This window comes from Chenopodium album, chromosome 11, assembly GCF_948465745.1.
Source record: "Chenopodium album chromosome 11, dcCheAlbu1.1, whole genome shotgun sequence".
NCBI classification, from domain to species: domain Eukaryota; kingdom Viridiplantae; phylum Streptophyta; class Magnoliopsida; order Caryophyllales; family Amaranthaceae; genus Chenopodium; species Chenopodium album.
The window spans coordinates 7,111,067-7,130,325 of record NC_137844.1 but is presented as its reverse complement, the minus strand read 5'-3'; the positions used below and the strand labels follow the sequence as shown (position 1 = coordinate 7,130,325).

At 33.3% G+C, this 19,259-nt stretch overlaps 1 protein-coding gene and 1 long non-coding RNA gene across 2 annotated transcripts; one reads left to right on the top strand and one right to left on the bottom strand.

Moving 5' to 3' along the window:
- Positions 1–492: 492 nt before the first annotated feature.
- Positions 493–4,969, bottom strand: LOC145567280 (lysine-specific demethylase JMJ26-like). Its single transcript, XM_081626542.1, has one exon. It carries the CDS (start codon positions 4,392–4,394, stop codon positions 831–833), a length of 3,564 nt encoding a protein of 1,187 aa, XP_081482668.1. The 5' UTR covers positions 4,395–4,969; the 3' UTR covers positions 493–830.
- A 4,006-nt stretch (positions 4,970–8,975) lies between these two features.
- Positions 8,976–10,913, top strand: LOC145567281 (uncharacterized). Its single transcript, XR_014095539.1, has 2 exons — positions 8,976–9,967; positions 10,610–10,913. It is a non-coding gene; the product is annotated as an uncharacterized LOC145567281 (long non-coding RNA).
- The last annotated feature ends 8,346 nt before the right edge of the window (positions 10,914–19,259 follow it).

Sequence of the window (19,259 nt, the reverse complement as noted above, 5' to 3'; positions counted from 1 at the left end):
ATAGGAAGGCATTAGGCAACTCCATACCATACCAGCATCCCTGTCCCAAAAAAATACCAAGACAGGGACAGGTATAACCGTACAAGTAACTGCACAAAAGACACAGTCTTTTGTATGTTTGTTTGTACACTAAGTATATAATCCAGGTAGACGTAGGCATCCTAAGAAGGACAAGGCTCATATTCCATAATAGATAAATACATGAATACCAGATATAAATTATAGAATCCGCATATTGAAGAGGCTGCTTCAATAGGCATGTCATGACACTAGATAAACGAGGGTAGACGTTGGAATTGTTGCATGCAACTACTGACTACCCATTTTATGGCTTCAGAAGCAAAGAAACACAAACCAGAAGATATCAAACTCGGAGCAGCCATAAAATTTGATCATTCTTGAATGAAATAAATGTATAAGTCATAAACTTTCACACGTAAGATGTAACAGCTATTAAGCTCCTTCAATCAAAATGCTTATCCAGAAAATGAAAATTATACAATACAACCTCTACATGAGAGATGCTGTAAACATTAAAATAAAACATGGACCAAAAATTACCATCAAAGACATAAAACAGAGATCCGGAAAAATTCAAGCATAATCTAAATTCATGACCTCAGGTAAGTTACAAAGGGAAAGGATAAAACGTAAATGAATTCTGAAATCTGTGAAAATATAACATGGACTTGAGGGATTCACCGAACTCCTCACATAGATTACAAACACACATAAAGGTAAGGTCAATCCTGAAAAAATTCAAGTATGGACCTAGAAAATACGAATGCTACAGAGAAAGAATATAAACTAGCTGAATTCTGAAATCAAGGTCAGGATTTCAAGTCTTCAAGAGCCTTTTCCACAGCATAAAGAACCATCTTCTTTATCTCTAACTTATCCTCCTTCGCCTTGTGATTTGGGGGAAGGACTCGAAACTCTTCTGTCAGACGCACACATTCTGGAACATTTTCAGGTGAGACAAAATCCATAGCAACCTTAATACAGGACTTCAAGTTCCGAACCTGATGGGGACAACCAGCAGGTATGAAGACAGCTTCGCCGAGCTTTTGCACAAATGTCCATGGCTCAACTCCATATTCCTCCTTCAGCTTCCTTTTGTGTTCTTCCGTCAAGTAGAATGTTTGATCGTGAATTGGATGCACAACTTGCTGCACAAGAGACCCATATATGTGCCTGAATTCCTTAAAATGCTTCTGTAGATACTCTTGCAGCTTAGGTGTGTCTTGTCTCCGGAAGATATCCCATAAAGCAGCACCCCTGGATTCTATCTCTTCGTTTAACTTATCATCACTCCTTGGCTGTGCAGTCGGCATATCTATGTCACTCTCCCCATCGCCACCACAACTGGATGTATTAGTCGCTTTCACTGATTTCCGGAAATTTATAGCTCCCCTTTTCTTCTTCCTGCCTCTTTTTCTCCCAGCAGTGGGCTTAACCTCTTCAATCACATCATCATTATTGTTGCTATAGTTATCTTCATCATCAGCTTTTTGCTTCACTTCAATCTCAACATGTGTTTCAGAACCTCTTCCTTCATGATTTCCGGTGCAAGACGTATCCCTTTTAGGCCCATCAGTGGAGCAAACAGCCACAGCAATTACTTCCTTCACGCCTGTAAGGCCATCACATAGCTTATCAGTGTCCACAGGCTCTGCAGATTCTGCTGCTAATTCTATGTCCCTCGAAAGCAATGATTTATCATCTTCCAGCACTGGTACATTTGAAGGATCTTGGTTAATCAAAGAATTACCAAATTGAAGCTCCACTCTAGGGGTACCATCAACACCACATTCCCCATCAATTATTATACGCTTTTCTCTGTCAATTTCAGTTACATTTCCCTGCCCCGATGTGCAAGCAGACTGGCAATTATTAGGAAATTCAGGAGCAGCATCAAGCGACTGACTACTTCCCAAATCAGTCACATAGCTATCGTCATTGGCAATCGAACAACTGCCATTTATTTCTTTAAGATCTTGGGCAATGTGCTTCTGCTTCAATCGTCTGATCCTCTGGAGCTGACCAGCATTGAGCTTCGTTTCTGCAGTATGTGTCAAAATGTTCACTGCATCAGACATATCACAGTGTAGTTTAGTCACTGAATCTCCTCGCCCCAGCTCTTGCGCAACCCCGTAAGCAATGTAAGTCTTTGGCCCCAAATCTGGCTTCAGATAGTCGTTTGGCAACTTGGAAGCAAGATTAAGAATGCCACTTAGGTGATGAGTGTACTCCTTGAATGGCAAAGCCTGGACGAATTCAGCACCATGCCTTGGTAAATTTTGATCAAATTCAGTAGATGGTGGCCAGTCTTTCAATTTCAACAGCAAAGGCCAGTAGTACGGATCAAATTGACACTTTGTATACCCATCAAAGAATTTATGAATATTGATATCTAACTCACACCAATTAAGGCAATTGATGGCCCTTACATTCAACTGCCTGTCATGCTTTGGATGTTTCAACTGACGAAAAGCACGCCACATGACCATTGGCTCCCAACTCAAACCACTTGTGGTCTCAAGAACATCTCTGACAATGATAGGCTCAGCTCTGGCCCAATGCCATTGAAAATGTTCCAGATCTTCAATTTTTATGTCAATGGCAGCAGGGTAGTACAGATGGTTGTCATCAGAATCTTCTCGGGAGGCTGCTTTCCTCGAATTATTATTTCCAAAACCTCCGTAACCCATAGAACTGGTGCAGGAGCAGCCTTGTGAAGTAATTGCATTCATACTAGCAACATTGCAGGTTCCTAATACTTCTTCTACATTTTTAACCAACTCTGAAACTTCTATTGGAAATAAACGCCTTAGTTTCAGCACCCCATTTCCACACCCACCAAGCCCCTGTGGAGGGCAAAGTATGCTACCGTCTACATTTGATTTCCATTCTACCGACACTGGCTGAGCTGGAATGTTATTATTTTTCAAGGGTTCTGCACCAGCATCAATACTAACATCATCAGGAGTCTTCTCGTTTTTCAATGGTTCCGAACCAGTATCCAAGCTAAAATCAGGAATTTTTTCATTCTTCAAAGGTTCTGAGCCAGCATCCATGATAACATAATTAGGAAGGTTCTTGTTTTTCAAAGGATCAGAACCAGCATCCACACTAACATCATCACAAAGGTTCTCATTTTTCTGAGGTTCAGCACCAGCATCATCCAAACTAACACCATCAGGGACATTCTCATCTTTCAAAGGTTCTAACCCAGCATCTATGCTAGCACCACCAGGAATTTCCTCATTTATCAAAGGTTCTAAACCAGCATTCACGCGATCATTGTTAGAAATTTTCTTAGTTTTCAAAGGCTCTGGTTCTCCTCCAAGCATGTAACTATATCCTCTATCCACAAAATCTACAACCACATCCTCACCACCCCCTCGAAGATTACCATCCCGAATTTCCCGACAACAAACAAGACATAAATCATAACAACAATCCACACAACTCCTATGCATATCAGCAATTGAAGTTTTACAATTATTACAAAACATACGTTCATTAAGAGGACAATCAATGCGTTCAACTATTACCTCAGATGGCAGCACACCTCGAATTCGAGCCTCGGCCTCTTTCTCCATCAACTGCTCCTCCTCAAACTGCTTCAAATACGGCAAAACAGTTTGCAGCAAATACAAAGAGTGTTTCTTCTTATCATCATCACTAACCTTCACCTCTTGTTTCTTCAACATACCTTTAATCCCCCCTTCTAACCTCAAACAAGCTTTGCAATTACAATTCCCTCGACAAAACGGACAAGATTCAACAAAATACTCCTCATTCTTAGTAGGATACCAATTTTTGATACAAATCAAACAAAATCTTTTCCTTGTACATTTACTACAATTCACAGTTCTTCCCTTATCATTCCTCTTACACTGATGACAAGTATTCGCTCCAACCTCATTCCCATCTCCATCCAATACCTTCTTCCTAACCTTCTCCATTCCCATTCCCCTAGTTTTTCTAACATTCCTGTTACCCATTTTCTCGGAGGCATTTTCACAAACACCTTCAGTGCATTCCACTTTCTCCCCAGAATCGACACCTTCTACCTCAACACTCAATAACCCTCCTTCAATCTTCACTCCCCCATCAAAACCCACATCACCTTCATCATTTCCCCCCTTTCTCTTCCGACTTCCACCCCCATTTTTCCCTCTCTCTCCTCCATTACTACTTTCTTCCTTTGGCTTTGGCGGTCGACCTCGCTTCCTCACAGACGGCTCCGACTTCGGCGGTCGGCCGCGTTTCCTCACCGGAATCTCAGTGTTTTCCGGCAGATTTCCGTCGACTTCTGAAGCCTTAATCGACGGCTTTCGACCCCTTTTCGAAGTCAACGGCTTAGTATGATCTTCTACTGGATTCATGGTGAATTGAGTGGAATGAGAAATTACAGTGCGACTGAAAAAGAAGGAAGATTGAAGGATTGATTTGGTGAAAATTGAAGTAGAAGAAACATGAAAAATGGATGTTGCAAAAATTCTAACCAATTTGGGTAATTGGTTTATTTCTTTGATTTGGAGATAGTCGTGAAGTCCCACCCGGTTTTGTTTCCCACTGTTTAGAATACATCGTACTCGTGTTGCCAAAAAAACGATTTGTTCTTGGGAAAAAACATTGTCAATCGTGCGTTTTTCTTTACACAAACTATTGCGCTAGTTCAGTCTGACTAAATATTTCTTCAATTTAGCGGGTTTTTGCTTTATATCAATAATCGCTTCCATCGGTGACGGCGTTATTGGCGGTGCTATCGTCGACGGCGAGAAACTCGTTGATTGTTGATTATATTTGTTCATGATTTATGCTTGAATTGGCTTAATAATTGCTTGAGATTCTCGGATATTTCGAAAAATGCCCAAAGAATAGATTAAGTACTTTCTTGTTTGATGTATAATTGTTGAAATTGATTGTCCTATGTGATTGTATGTTGAATTGTGAGCGTTTTAATAACAAATGCATGTATTTTGGTTGAGAAATAAGTATGTTATGTAATACTCATAAGTTTAGTATAGGTGGTTTTGCCATTATTGACATTTTAATTATTTTTTAAATAAATTCTACTGTCTAGATTATATCATCTCTAATAAGTTGGATGATATATCTATAAGTTGAATGATATCCTCTATAACAGGATGTGATATTATATATACTAGTTTGGTGCCCCATGCGATGCCCGTGTTATTTAATAAATTTATAACATAAACCTTTTATCTATATACCAAGTTTTAAAATTTATCATTGATACAGAATTAGTTAGAAATTGATGAGATTTGTGACGATTTAAGTTATGCAGTAGGCATATAATGGCTAATAATAATATTGGTGAAAATGTTTTATTTAAAAATTAAATAAAAAAATAGTAAAGTAAGTTTGAAATATTAGAAATTTTTAAAAATTAGCCAAAAATAAAGCAAATCAAATATTGTTCTAAGCCTGTTCAGTTGACTCGAACTTGAAACTTTGTGCTAGTGGGAACATTTTTTGACTCGTGACCTGAAGTGAATCGACCCGACATGACCCGTGACCCAACACGATTGATAGTTTTACATAAAGTAATAAAATCATATTAGATTGTGAAGTATTTTATTTAAATCGATTAGGATATATCATAAATGAATGTTGTACTTTTTGAACTACTTTATTTGCTCCAAAAAAATTATGATATAAATATAATTTATATGATAAATCATTAAATTGTTGTCTACGTTATGCGACATTTGGTGAAAAGTTAAGCCAAGTGTTGTCTTGTGATCTGGCTAAACTTATAATTTATTTTATACTTGTGAAATAGAGGTATGTTATTGTTATCGGAAATAAAACTCTAAATCAACAATTTTCTCCTATAAATTTATCCAAATTTTATTGAAAATAAAAATCTAAACTAACTTTTTTTTTATCCTATAAAATATATCTTTTTTTTTATCCTATTATAAAAATACAACTTTTTATTCATAAAATATATATCTAAATAAATCCTACGTATTTATTAATATTTAATTGTTGTCTAAGTGGTTCGACACTTGGCGAAAAACTGGAATGCCAAGTGTCGATGTCTCATGGCCTGGCTAAAAGTTTAGATTTATATATTAGTTATATGATATTTGCTAACGAAAAAAACATATCAGCTAACAAATAAATCATATCAACTAACAAATGAAGCATATCAGCAAATAAAAGATAGATATCAGCTAACAGATTGAATATATGTGCCAACAAATGAAGCATATCAGCCAACAAAAGGATGAAATAGTGACTTTTTTTTAACATACTAACGTTTATTTTAATATAGTGAATTTTTTATTTTTATATTAATAAACAACCATCGTGTTTCTAATATTAGTGATTCACAATAAATTAATGTGAACCATATCTATCTAAGAGTTTGTATAAATTCGTATTAAGGTCCTTTAAGATGGACACCACAATATCCCTCATGGATTATGTAATAGAGATAAGATAAATATATAGACATAGATAAGATTCTTCATTATTACAAGAGTTAATTATGAAAATCAAATCAACTAACTAAGGAAATAGAATCATATCCTAGCAAAGGATATTATATACAGTCATATAGAGGTGTAAAAATACACTCCCTCCGGTGTTTACAAAAAAGAACCCTCCCTCTCTTTTAATTTGTAATAATCATAACACTTTGACTATTATATTATTTATATGTTTACTTTGACTATATTTTTTCATCAATACATAATGAACATAGGTTGTCATGTAAAATATTTATGAATTAGTCTTTAGGTATATTTTCATTATATTAACATGGTATATCTTCTTAATAATATATAATTACAAATATTAATGTTCAAAGTTGTACATTGACATATCTGTCAGTCAAAGTGTTGCGATTATTATGAAATGAAGAAAGTATTCAGATACTTACCTAAAAGAAGACAATCATATTTAATGCTGGTAAAAGATATCACATGTTTCCAATCAAGTGAATTATCTCAGATTCACATGTAGCCATCAATCCCCATCATCAATGAAATACTTCCTCCGTTTTTTTAATGCATCAATTTGACTTTAGCACTGTTCACATGTCATGTTTAACTTAAATTTTTTTTTGCTATTATAAAATACATAAATTTTATTACATATATATCATTAGATTTATCACAATGTCTACTTTCATAATATAACTAGTTTAAGGCCCGAACGATGCCCTAGATTTTGTTTGGAAAAAAATGAAATACCTTAAAGTTTTAATAATATCCTCAAAACATTATCTTAAGTTTAAATAATAAAATAAAAAGTACTTTAATAATATCTTGAAAACATTATCTTAAGGAAAAAAAATATGGGATAAAAAGAGAGATGTAGTAGTATATATTTTACAATTAAGTAGGGAATTACATAATAATTACGAGTATTTTTTTTAAAGCAATAATAAGTTAAAAAAACTTTTAGAATCCTAAGTTAATGAAAATTTAAATCTCGTAAATATTAATTAAGTGATTGAATGACATTAATTGTGGAAAAAAAACAAATGCAATAGAGTAAAAAGAAATTTATTTACGAGAAATCAATGTGGTCTAAATACAATGATGGTCATAAAAGTTGGACATTGCAAGGGTTGTGAGGGGATTCAATATGTTCTAAATATGTATATGTGGCGTCATGTCATCATCCATGTGGCGCCATGTAATAAATCTTATTATGACATGGAGTGACACATGTCGTCAACATGTTATTCTCATGAGATTTAATAGTATTATAGATAAGTAGAAATATAATTTTGTTATAATTTTTACTAATAGATAATTATTAAATATATTAATGGTCAAAGTTACATCTTGACAAACGTGCCGATCAAAGTGATGCATTTAAAAAAGGATTTTGCTAACGAACGCCCTCAGGGCGTTGGATAAACATTTAAAATATCATCTAAAGTGGTATTAATTTGGGAAAGTATGACAAAATCATCCGTCGATCGATGTAATTAATGTTAATTTTTAATTTAATCTTTCTACTTTTAGCTAGCTTATTCAACGCCCCAAAGACGTTCGTTAACTTTTGTCTTTAAAAAAAGCAAATGAAGTATTAAAGAAGATATTTAATATTATTTTTTATTAATAGCCAACATAACTAATGTCGTTCTTCTACACTTTAAACTCTTAAATCGCACTTAATTTTCACTCAAACATATAATTTTTTAATATGGAGAAAGTCAGAAAACAACAATTTTCTCTTTTCTTTGCTGTTTTGTACGTCTCCGGGTAAGGATTACAACTACTCATGTTTGAATGTTCATTTATTTTGCTTTGATAAGTGCATTCAATCTCTTTCTTTTTAATTTGTTTTGACACAATATAGCCGTATAGGTGCATTCTAATCTTTACATAACTATAATTTAATCATTTAGTTCTTAGGAATATAAAATTCATGAAAAATAGAAGTAGGACTACCAAAATACTAAGGGTATGTTCTGATTTGCTGAATTGAACTGAACTGAACTAATTGGAGCTGCATTGAACGTAACTGAATAGAGCTAAAATGTATTGTTTATGAGAGAAGGAAATTAGGAACTGAACTGAAATTAAGATGAAGAGAACAGGTCCTAAAAAAAATGTTTTAGACATTAGACTAAAATTACTCTCATATATATATATATATATATATATATATATATATATATATATATATATATATATATATATATATATATATATTCTTGTGCTACATTTTATTGCGGAGTGTATATTTTTGTCGAAACGAAAGAAGGTAATATTGAGAAGTTGATTTTAATTAGGGTAATTTGACTTTTGCTACCACCAAAACACCCCTATTTCACTTTTGCTACCCATCTAAATTTTTCTTTTATTTTACTACCACCCAAAGCCAAAAAATATAAGTTTTGCTACCGGTTAACAGATTCTGTTACTATTTCCGTTTTATGGGGCCCACTTAATTAACATCCTCACATTTTCTTCTTCTCTCTCCCCGCACTTAGTCATGAACCCCTACTCCTTCACATAGTCCGGCCAACTCCATCAAACCCCCACCTCTTCTCCGGCAACCCCACCCATATGGCCATAATCATCCGCATTCCCAGCGGCAACTCCATCATATCTCATTAGCTTCTTCCACTATGAATTTCACAAAGTATTTTCTTTCTCCTCCATATTTTCCAATTACCTACCCCTGATTTTGCAAATTTTCAATTGCCCAAGTGCCCAATTTTTATACTTAAAAATCTTCCAAGTATTTGTAAAATGGGGCAATGATTCAATAGAAAATGTGGCGAAATTTGAGGTAAGAAGAAATTGCGGCCTCGAATTGAAATAATTGAGCAAAGGGTTATCGATTTGGGCTGAAATTGGAGCTTGCGGCTTTAGATTATGGGCTAGCGGCGTTGCTCAGTAGCGCGGTAGTGTGGTGCGACGGTGGTTGGTTGATTTGGTGCGATTATTGGTGTTGGGCTGCTGGCCGGTTGTTTCTGTTGGTGTGCGGTAGTCCGGTGGTGGTTGTTGCCGGCAGCTATGGCCGAACAGGGGTGAGATGGGGCTGCTGTGGTCAGTATTGTGGGATGGCGATTTGAGGTTTAGTTGGTGGTAGTGGAAGATACGGCTGGCGATGGTGGGGCGAATCGCAAATGGTGAGAGTGGTGCTGATGTGCGATGACAGAGGTGGCGTGTGGACTAGTGCAAGGTGGAGTAGTTGGTAGGGGGAGCTGCAACGTGATGTTGCTGTTGGGGAGCAGGGGAGTTATTGGTTGCTGCTCTATGGATTTGTGTGGGCAGGGGCTGCTGTGCGATGAATCGATGATAGCAGGGTGGGGTTGTCGGAGAGTGGGTGGAGTTGCCTGAGAATGGGTGGGGTCGGGTTTGGGATGGAGCTGCTGTGAGGAGACTCGTGGGGAGAGAAGAAGAATATGGAAGGAGGTGATAAATGGGCCCCACAAACGGAAATAGTAACGGAAAAGGTTAAGTGGTAGCAAAACCTATAATTTTCGGTTTTCTATGGTAGTAAAATAAAATAAAAGTTTAAATGGGTAGCAAAAGTGAAATAGGAGTGTTTTGTTGGTAGCAAAAGTCAAATTTTTCATTTAATTAGGTAAGTATAAATTGACAAAGATAGCCAGTTTTCTCAAAAGTTTGACAAAGAAGGTAACAGTAGTAGTTGCCAACTTTCTTTAAAAAAAAAAATTGTCAACTTCGGTGTCAACAAAAAAAAAACAAAAAGTAATTGCCAACTAGTACTAGATTAAAATATTAAATTAATAAAAGTTGCCCTAAGAATTGTTATTGCCTTGGTGGTGCATGTTGTTGTTAATCCTCAGCACATTACTACTCATATACGATAGTCTCATGGTCTCCTCTCCCAAAAGGATATTGCAAGTTAAATTTAGATGGTTCAGCAAGTCTTCATAATTCTACTGCTGGTGTTGTCATTCGAGATGCTACTGGCAATCATATTACTATTCGTACTTATAATTTAGGTTCTTGCTCGACTATTCTTGCGAAAGTAATTGCCCTTCGAAATAGACTTCTTTTGGCTAAGGAACACAAATTTCCCATATTTTCATTGAATTGGTGATAATTTGACTGTTATTAGTATTTTGCAGGGACACTACACGTCTACAACTGCCCGTGGAAGCTTCAACTCTTTATGGAAAACATCAAGATCATCTTGGATTCCTTCTTAGCCTTTAAATCTCAATACATCTTTCGTGAAAATGTTGCGTCTCTGGGTTACTCTACTCTGACCTATCTGAATGTTGATCCCTCTTGAAAAGCAAGTTTTCGTATTTTTACTGTAAGATAGATTAGGACACTGTATTGTGAGAAGACGTTCCTAATCTTTTTCCCTGTATCTTACTTTTTTTAAAAAAAAAAAAAATATTGTTATTAATGTGATTGATTTAATAACCCTTTATTATTCGTAGAATTCATAAAAAACCGCCAATAGCATTAGGATTGGAGCTACTCTACTTGACAAAGAAGGTATCAATAGTTGCCAATCAGTAGAAGATTGTAATGATAAAAAAAATTGTCAGGCTCCATTTTATTGATTGTGATGACGGCGGATGTTGTTGTTAATGTGATTGATAAATATATACAGAGTAACTTATTCCAAATTTCCAATCATAGATAAGGGAGGAACTTGTTTTTCTATAGTGTTGTCTTGAGTCTTGACTCTTGAGCTAATTAGGGTGCCAGTCTATTACTTTTACCGGATAATGTCGAATTTTCTTTGCATTATAATTTAAGAGAAAACTATTGGAGGAGATTCTATGAAAATTTGTCTACAGTTAACCACTTCAAGATTTTTTAATGGATGTCCTATATATTTTGGTCAACATGTTTATGCTCCATTTACCTTATTTCACTTTTTTTATTTAAATAAAAAATTATTTTATTTAGGGGGTAATAAGGGTTACTTGTACTTAATTTTACGTTACAACTAGAATAAGATCATGTTTACTTTACCTTATTTTTGTTGAAGTACATGCCGTTATTTTTACTGAATTGACATTATTTTTACTGATTTCGTATTATATTTCTTCTTTAAAGTTACTAGTTCTTATTGAACTGAAATTAATTTTTCCAAACTGAACTTATTTTTACTGAACTAGAATAATTTTTTATTGAATATTATTTAAGGTGAAGTGAACAGTAATTAGTGGTTCAGTTCATGGAGGCGGATGTACCATCCATGCGCATGGTATATCCGTTCAAAAAAAAAAAAACGACAAGAACATTGTATAGAAATGTAAAGAACATTTAGTTAAAAGGAAAAAAACATGGTACAAAATTGTAAAGAACATATATCTTAAGTGAAAAGAACATATTGTTAAAATATAATAAACGTGATAAAAGAACATAAGAGATATAAAAAAACAACAGAAAGCTATTAATAACAATGAACATGACACTATTTTATAAAGAACATACTATTAAATAATTTTCTTTATCTCCGTGTTATTTGATTGTCAGTGTAATGTATTTTTATTTGTGACATAATAGTCATTGTTTTAGTGTAAAATATTCTTTAAATTTTGTCTTTAGATTATGGTGGGTGAATATAAATAATGTTCATTACATAATATTATTATATTGTTTATTAATATTATGGATGTTCTTTAGATATACAAAAAGAACATAAAGCTTGATGTTCTTTGTAAAACAACTATATGTTCTTTACAAAATAGTTATATGTTTTTCACAAAACAACTATATATTCATTCCACCTGGCCTTTTATCAAAAATCCGGATGTACCATACCCACAAAGAAAATTTCAAGTGAACAGGGCTAAGCTAGAAATAGGGCAACTTTTTATTATTATTATTATTATTATTATTATTATTATTATTATTATTATTATTATTATTATTATTATTATTATTATTATTATTATTATTACGGAGTATTATTATTATTATTATTATATCTCAAAAACAAAAGTCATACAACCTACAATAAATTAGTGGGAAGCCGAGATACAATCTGGGCCCCCACTCCTCTAGCTATAGCAAATCCTACCCTAGTGAAGATATGAGCTGCAGCACGAGCCCCAATGTCTTGCGTCGTCGAGAACCTCTGAATCCGCTTCAGTAATGCAATAGTCTCCTTCTTTAATTCCCCAAGCGAAGAAAAGGAGAAGGGAATGAAACCATATCCAATCGCCTGACATCGAGCTTCATACTTAACCCGCTTCCGATGAGCAGCATCAGCCACAACCCGCCCAGGAATAAAGTCAGATAGCCCTGACTGTGTCAAAGGAGAAGACCCTGTCAAATCAACACAGACATCGCGACCACGATCCCATGAATAAAGTAACACATCCGCAGGTCTGAGGGCCTCGTCGTTCCCTCCAGCCTACCCAATGTCAACCTCTTTTCTCGCTGAAATCCCAGAACGATAGCAAACATCAACAAGGGATTATTATTATTATTATTTTTTTTACGTTGTATTACATATTGTTAAAATAAATAAAACATTTGGAGACTTTTTTTACGACGGAAACTCTTTATGCACTTTGTATGAGTAGTTTGTATCATTGATCGTGGACAATCCTAAAGCTACGATCAAGTCTAAGGCCCCGTTTATTTTATCTTACTTTTGTTGAATTGAAATTATTTTTTACTGAACACTTGCTTAACTGAAATTATATTTACTGATTCTCTCTCTTTTTTTTTTCTTTAAAGTTATTGATTTTTACTGAACTTTTTACAAAACTAAACTTGAACTGAAGTGAAATTAATTATACTGAATATTTTTATTTTATGGTGAAGTGAACGGAGCCTACGCACCTGTTCTCTTCAGCTTAATTTCAGTTCAGTTCAGTTGAGCTCAGTTCAGTTTCTATTTTTCTTCTCTCATAAACAATTCAATTTAACTTAATTCAGTTTTGCAAATCAAAACATGCCCTAAGTGTTTCCTTCACCAAAGAAAGAGGCTATGCAAGTGTGTTTGACCCGCTTCTTAAGGACATTATATCATATCCACAACAATAGTCTCTATTTTTGTCCTGCATAAGCAAGATCTAAAGTATACTTTTCTGGCTCATTGGAGTTATTGCACGATTTGGAACTCAAAATCAATCAATCAATCAATTACAAATTTCAATTAATTACAAATATGATACTATCAATCATTAGACTATTTAACAGCACTACTTATTGCAAATATTGGACGCACTCTCAGAATAGTAATTAATTAGCTAACATCTTTCACGACTCATCTGTCAATCAATATCCAGTCAATGTTTAGAAAAAATATTGCATTCACATTTAACCCAAACCACATTAAATTTATTTTACGTTCACATTTGAATCTAATCTTTGCCTGAATCCAATATTATGTTTTGCTTGAATGTACCTTGCATCGAATTAAGTTGATGTTCTTAGGGTCTGTTCTCTTCAGATTATTTTCAGTTTAATTCAATTCAGTTCAGTTCAACTCAATTCAGTCAATCAGAACAGGCCCTTAACCTTTTTTATTTGATGCTATGTCCATGTTCTCTCTATCTCAAATACACTTATTTAATATAATAAGAAAATTTCTAATCAATTTGTTTCGAGTATGGAATGGAGTCAATGGACGATAAGAACAATGCAAGGAGCCGTCTTTGGTCCAATATCAGTCTTAGCACAATCAATATCTTTGCAGTGATTTGAGGTTTTTTTTCCTTTTTTTTTTACAAATGTGATTTGAGGTCTGGAGGAAATCCATTAATAAATAATTTCATGTTGAGCTCATGAGAAAACCCACATGTTAGTGGTGTGTTGTCCCATATTAGTGTATAAGTGAAAGTTTATATTGGGATGTGTATCCCACATTAAAGAAAGAAGATAATTGTGTCCACTTTATAAGGCTAAGGGACTACTCCCCCTCATTGCCATATGGTTTTGAGGTGGAACCTCCTTTGAACTTGTAAAGTGGACAATCACGACGGGTGTGCTGTTTATCATTTCAGGAAACTTAGTGTGATTTTTTAAGCTTCTTATGGCCCTATAGCAACTATTCAATTATCTTCACTTAAGTAGGGCTACAAACGATTCGATCCGAGTCGAGTTTTTACTTGTTCGAGCTAAGCTTGGTAAAGATTTTAAGTGTTCGAACATGCTCGAGCTTGAATGAGCTTCATAATTTTGTGTTCGAGCTTTGTTCATTAAGGTTTTGCCTTGTTTGAGCTCGGCTTGAGCTCGTTCGTTTGTGATTCAAGCTCGAGCTTGAACAAGCTCTAATGTGAACAAGCTCAAACGTGAACGAGCTCAATCAAGCTAATATAATCAACTTTGAAAAACTATAAGTATACTCTAATCAGAAAAGTCGTTTGATGATATTCATCATAATAACAAGATAGGCAGTAATTGAGTATTTGATATTATAAATGAGAAATTTGAGCAAATATACTATTCACTTTCTTAAAAATAATACTCCATATATTTTAATTGTATATGATATTATTAACATGGCTAATTTGATTATATACGTAATTGATTATAATTGATTTGGTTTCATATTAAAATTGTACTATTTTAAGAATAATTAAAACAGTGAAATTAATTGTTTCAAGCTTGAACGAGTTATAAATTAAATGACCATATGAACGATCATATGTACGAACGTTCATATGTACGAGTTATGAAACGAGTGTTTGTGAACATTAACGAGCAGAGTACAAAGGTGTTCGAGTTGGGCTAGTTTACTTAACGAGCCTCAAATTTTTGTTCGGACTCGTTCAATACTTAATAAGCAAGCTTTGATCGAGCTTGTTCGCGAGTTGTTCACAAACTTATCGGCTCATTTGCAGCCCTACACTTAAGCTATGTACTATTCACTTGATTTTATCTTATTAAACATATTTGAACATATTCGAACTTGATAAACCTTATCAACCTTGATAAGCAAGCTAAAGGTTGATAAGGGCTACCCAATTTCAATTTCAATTAAGTAAATTCTAATAAGGTTTGATAAATTTATGTGACCTTCTGGATAAACTCAGATGAATTTTTATAAGATCAGATTAATAAGTTTAGATAAATAGAAATGAGTTAAATAGAATTCACCCTATATGATATGAAATATTTTCGGTAAAGATGTCTTTGGGCTGGGTAGGGCAGGGTAGGGCCAGGTAGGCAAAGGTAGGGTAGTGCATTACTGGGATTTGGACCCATAGGCTCAAATGGACCTATAATAGGCGGAGGGATGAGCCCAAATCACAAAAAACTAGGCCTTGACCCATGACCATAGGCCGGCCTAGCCCAGAGCCATCTTTAATCTTAGGCTAGCAACTATTTTTTTCTATTTTTTTAAAAAAATATTTATTTATTTTTTATAAAAGTGGGAGAAACTATCATCTTTCTTATATATACCAATATTGTTACGTAGGGTATCTTCTATACACATCTAACTAATTGGTCTTAAAGACTTAAATGGTTCACAACTCACAAGCATCAAAAAATTAGAAGTATAATTTACCTATTATGTTTATCTGGGAAGTACTATTGAGATTTGGCTCCACACTATAATACTAATTAGTGGAGCTTATAAGAGAGAAATTAGTTGGATCCATCAAATTGGTTTGTGGACAAGCAAACAATAATTAGCCATGGATTTCGTCCAAATTGATAGCCGTAAATTATACTTCTTAGTTAATTAGTGCAAATTAAATCTTCAATATGTCAACAAATTAGTGAATTACAGATAATTATGCATCATCCATGATGTCAACAAATTATTAATGATTATGCATCATCCATGCATGATTTTACACGTACGCATTGGTGACTTGGATAAGATTAAGATCAAATAATGTTAATTGTGTTAGCTACATAAGGAAGTATGGGATCAATTTTCCATCCCTCGAATTAAGAGTACTGTTTTTTGAAATAGAAAGTTTGAGATAAATTGTCTCACATTATATTATTAATATAAAATAAAAAAAATGTAGTGGTATTTGTTTCATGCATTTTTTTTTGAAAGAGTTTTATGTATCTTATTTTAACTTATTTTGTAAATAAAAAAAATAACAAAAATAAAAAAAACAGTTAAATATTTATGATCTTTATTTAGATTACTTATTTTTGTAAAAATAATTTAAAATAATTAGGTTCAGAAAAAGTATATTTTCTTATTCAGATGATTAAGACAAAGTAAGTTGAATCAACATGACCGACATTATAATAACACATACAAGATTGTACCCTACAAGATTTTTTTCTTTATTAAAAAAAAAAAAAAAAAAGAAAAAGAAAAAAAAGCTTTACATTTTATTGGTTGAATCTTTAGTCGACTGGTCTTCATCAATCATCATTCATGTTATATAAGGACAGCAACACAAGTAGAGTTGATGTATGAAAACCAATACACCATTTAACTCTGTATTATTTTGGATTTGTCTTGAGATTCAAAGCCATAAACAAATGTACCAATAGGCACACTGATAGAAAATTCCTCTCAAGTTAAAATTTGGAAGGTCCATTTTTTTAGTGAGATTTAATCACTTATATTATTAAAAAAAAGTTATTAGATCGAAATAAAATTATAAATAGTAGTGGTTCATGTGGTTGTATGCACACACAAAGATCTCTGTCCTAAATTTTATTTTCAGGTTAAAAATGTTGAGAATATATCCTAAAGTTAATTCAAAGGGGTAATTAGTAAGTATCGTAGAGTTTAAGTTTTTAATTAATTAATCGATCAATGTTCCCACCTAAAAAGAACTAGTGCTAATATGCATGGTGTGGCTAAAAAGTGACCATTGGATCTAATTTTTCGATTCACCAACGTTTCTCTCTTACGCAATTATTATAGAGACACGAGCCTCTCAATTTTATTCTTCCATCTAGTTGACTAGTCTTGCTTATTAGTTTTGCATGTATTCTCAATGACGAGAAAGTATTATACAAGTATGCGCACGTGGTGAGACTACGGTTGACTCGCTCGATAAGCACCCCTTAAGTGAGACGGTATAAGTTATTGAATATTTTATACAACTTTTTGAACATTTCAGTTTATAAATATAGATATAGAATTTAAGTTATTGAATTGGATATATCAGACTCATGAAAAAACATACGGACTCTCCCAATACATTTTGATTCTCATACTGTAATGAATTTACAGGTAGTACTCTAAATAAGTCGGTATTTTTTCCGTTTCGTTTGAAACATTGTTTTATATGGATAATGATTCTCTATATCCTTTTCCTAATCACATGAGTTCCTCATTCATATTTTTATCATCTCCCTTCATTTCCTAATATCATGCTACTTCACGTTACAATTAAAAGTACTTAGAGCAAGTTTAGCCCTAAGTCTTAAGACTTGGATGTGACATCATTTTTAGTGGTCCCCATTGAAAATAATGTCATCAAATTCTTGTTAAGACTCACTAAGACTTCCACAAATTTATCACTTTAGCCCTAAGACTTAAATATATGGCATATTATATGTAGAAAAGTGTAAAAAAAAAAAGAAAAAAGAAAAAAAGGATAATAAAAATAAAAGTGATGTGGGTCCCAATCTCAAGCCTTAAGTTAAGTCTTGGAATTTCAAGACTCAACTTGAGACTTACTTAAGATTTAAGAAGAAAAATAAGGAAAGTTTTAAACCTAAGTTTTAAGAATCAAGATGATGATGTCACCCCAATTCTTAAGACTTGGGGCTAAACTTGCTCTTATATTATTATATGCAGCTGTCAAACATAAAGTGAGTGACAATCGTCTTGCCCAATTGTACTATATATTTAACCACATTCTTGACCAGACTAATTAATAATAATAAAAGTATTCTTAATTAGGTAGATGGTTGGAGTTTTCCATATATATATGTCGACAACAAGAGCCTAATACTATATATGATTAATTGATTTTTACATAGGCAGGTTTTTCTCATTTACAAAATATATGTGATGGTATAATTTTGTCCAAATTATAATATTTAGATTGATAAGACATCAAAAAGCGTGTATATGTGTTCATCCCATAGGCAGGAATTTTCATTCACATAATATCATTCTATGCATTATTGTAATATTATTGCTCATTTTATCATCAAATGAGCAAATAAATATCTTTAAATGTACTGTACCTCCGAGTGCATATAACAATTTATTAATTTTATAAATTCCTCTTCACAAAATATATGATGGTTTAATTTTGTCCAAATTATAATATTTAGATTGATAAGACATCTAAAAGCGTGTATATGTCGTGTTCATCCCATAGGCAGGAATTCTCATTCACATAAAATCATTCATATGCATTATTGAAATATTAATATTGTTGTAAGCAAGAACAAAACAAAATTTTGAATTCCTGCATCAATTGTGATGTTTTAACTAATTTATTACTTTCCCTGTTTTATTTTTTTTAAGGATTGTCCCACGTTACTTTTCAAGTTGTCTCTAAACGATTGTTAGCATGGTAATCACGATTTCTTTCTACTTTATATATACAATCGTACATGCTAAATAACAGATCTACTCATCTTCTTAACACAACTTTTTTAAAAAGTTAAAACTGAAATAAGATAATTTATTTATTATTTATTTTTAAAAACGGAGTACTACTAAACTTGTGTACATCATACTTCAATCATGCATGCATTATTATTGTGGACCATTATATTGGAAATGACAAATCCCAATTGGAGACTATTATCAAAACTTAGATAAATAATATACACCACATTACTACTTGCTACAAAGTGACAACAAACATTAATGTCAGAATAAATTTCAGGATACTTGTTCATTTTTCCCAT

Bases quoted from the DNA above. Each gene is read 5' to 3' on its own strand.
- LOC145567280 (XM_081626542.1), bottom strand. From the start codon at position 4,394: ATGAATCCAGTAGAAGATCATACTAAGCCGTTGACTTCGAAAAGGGGT.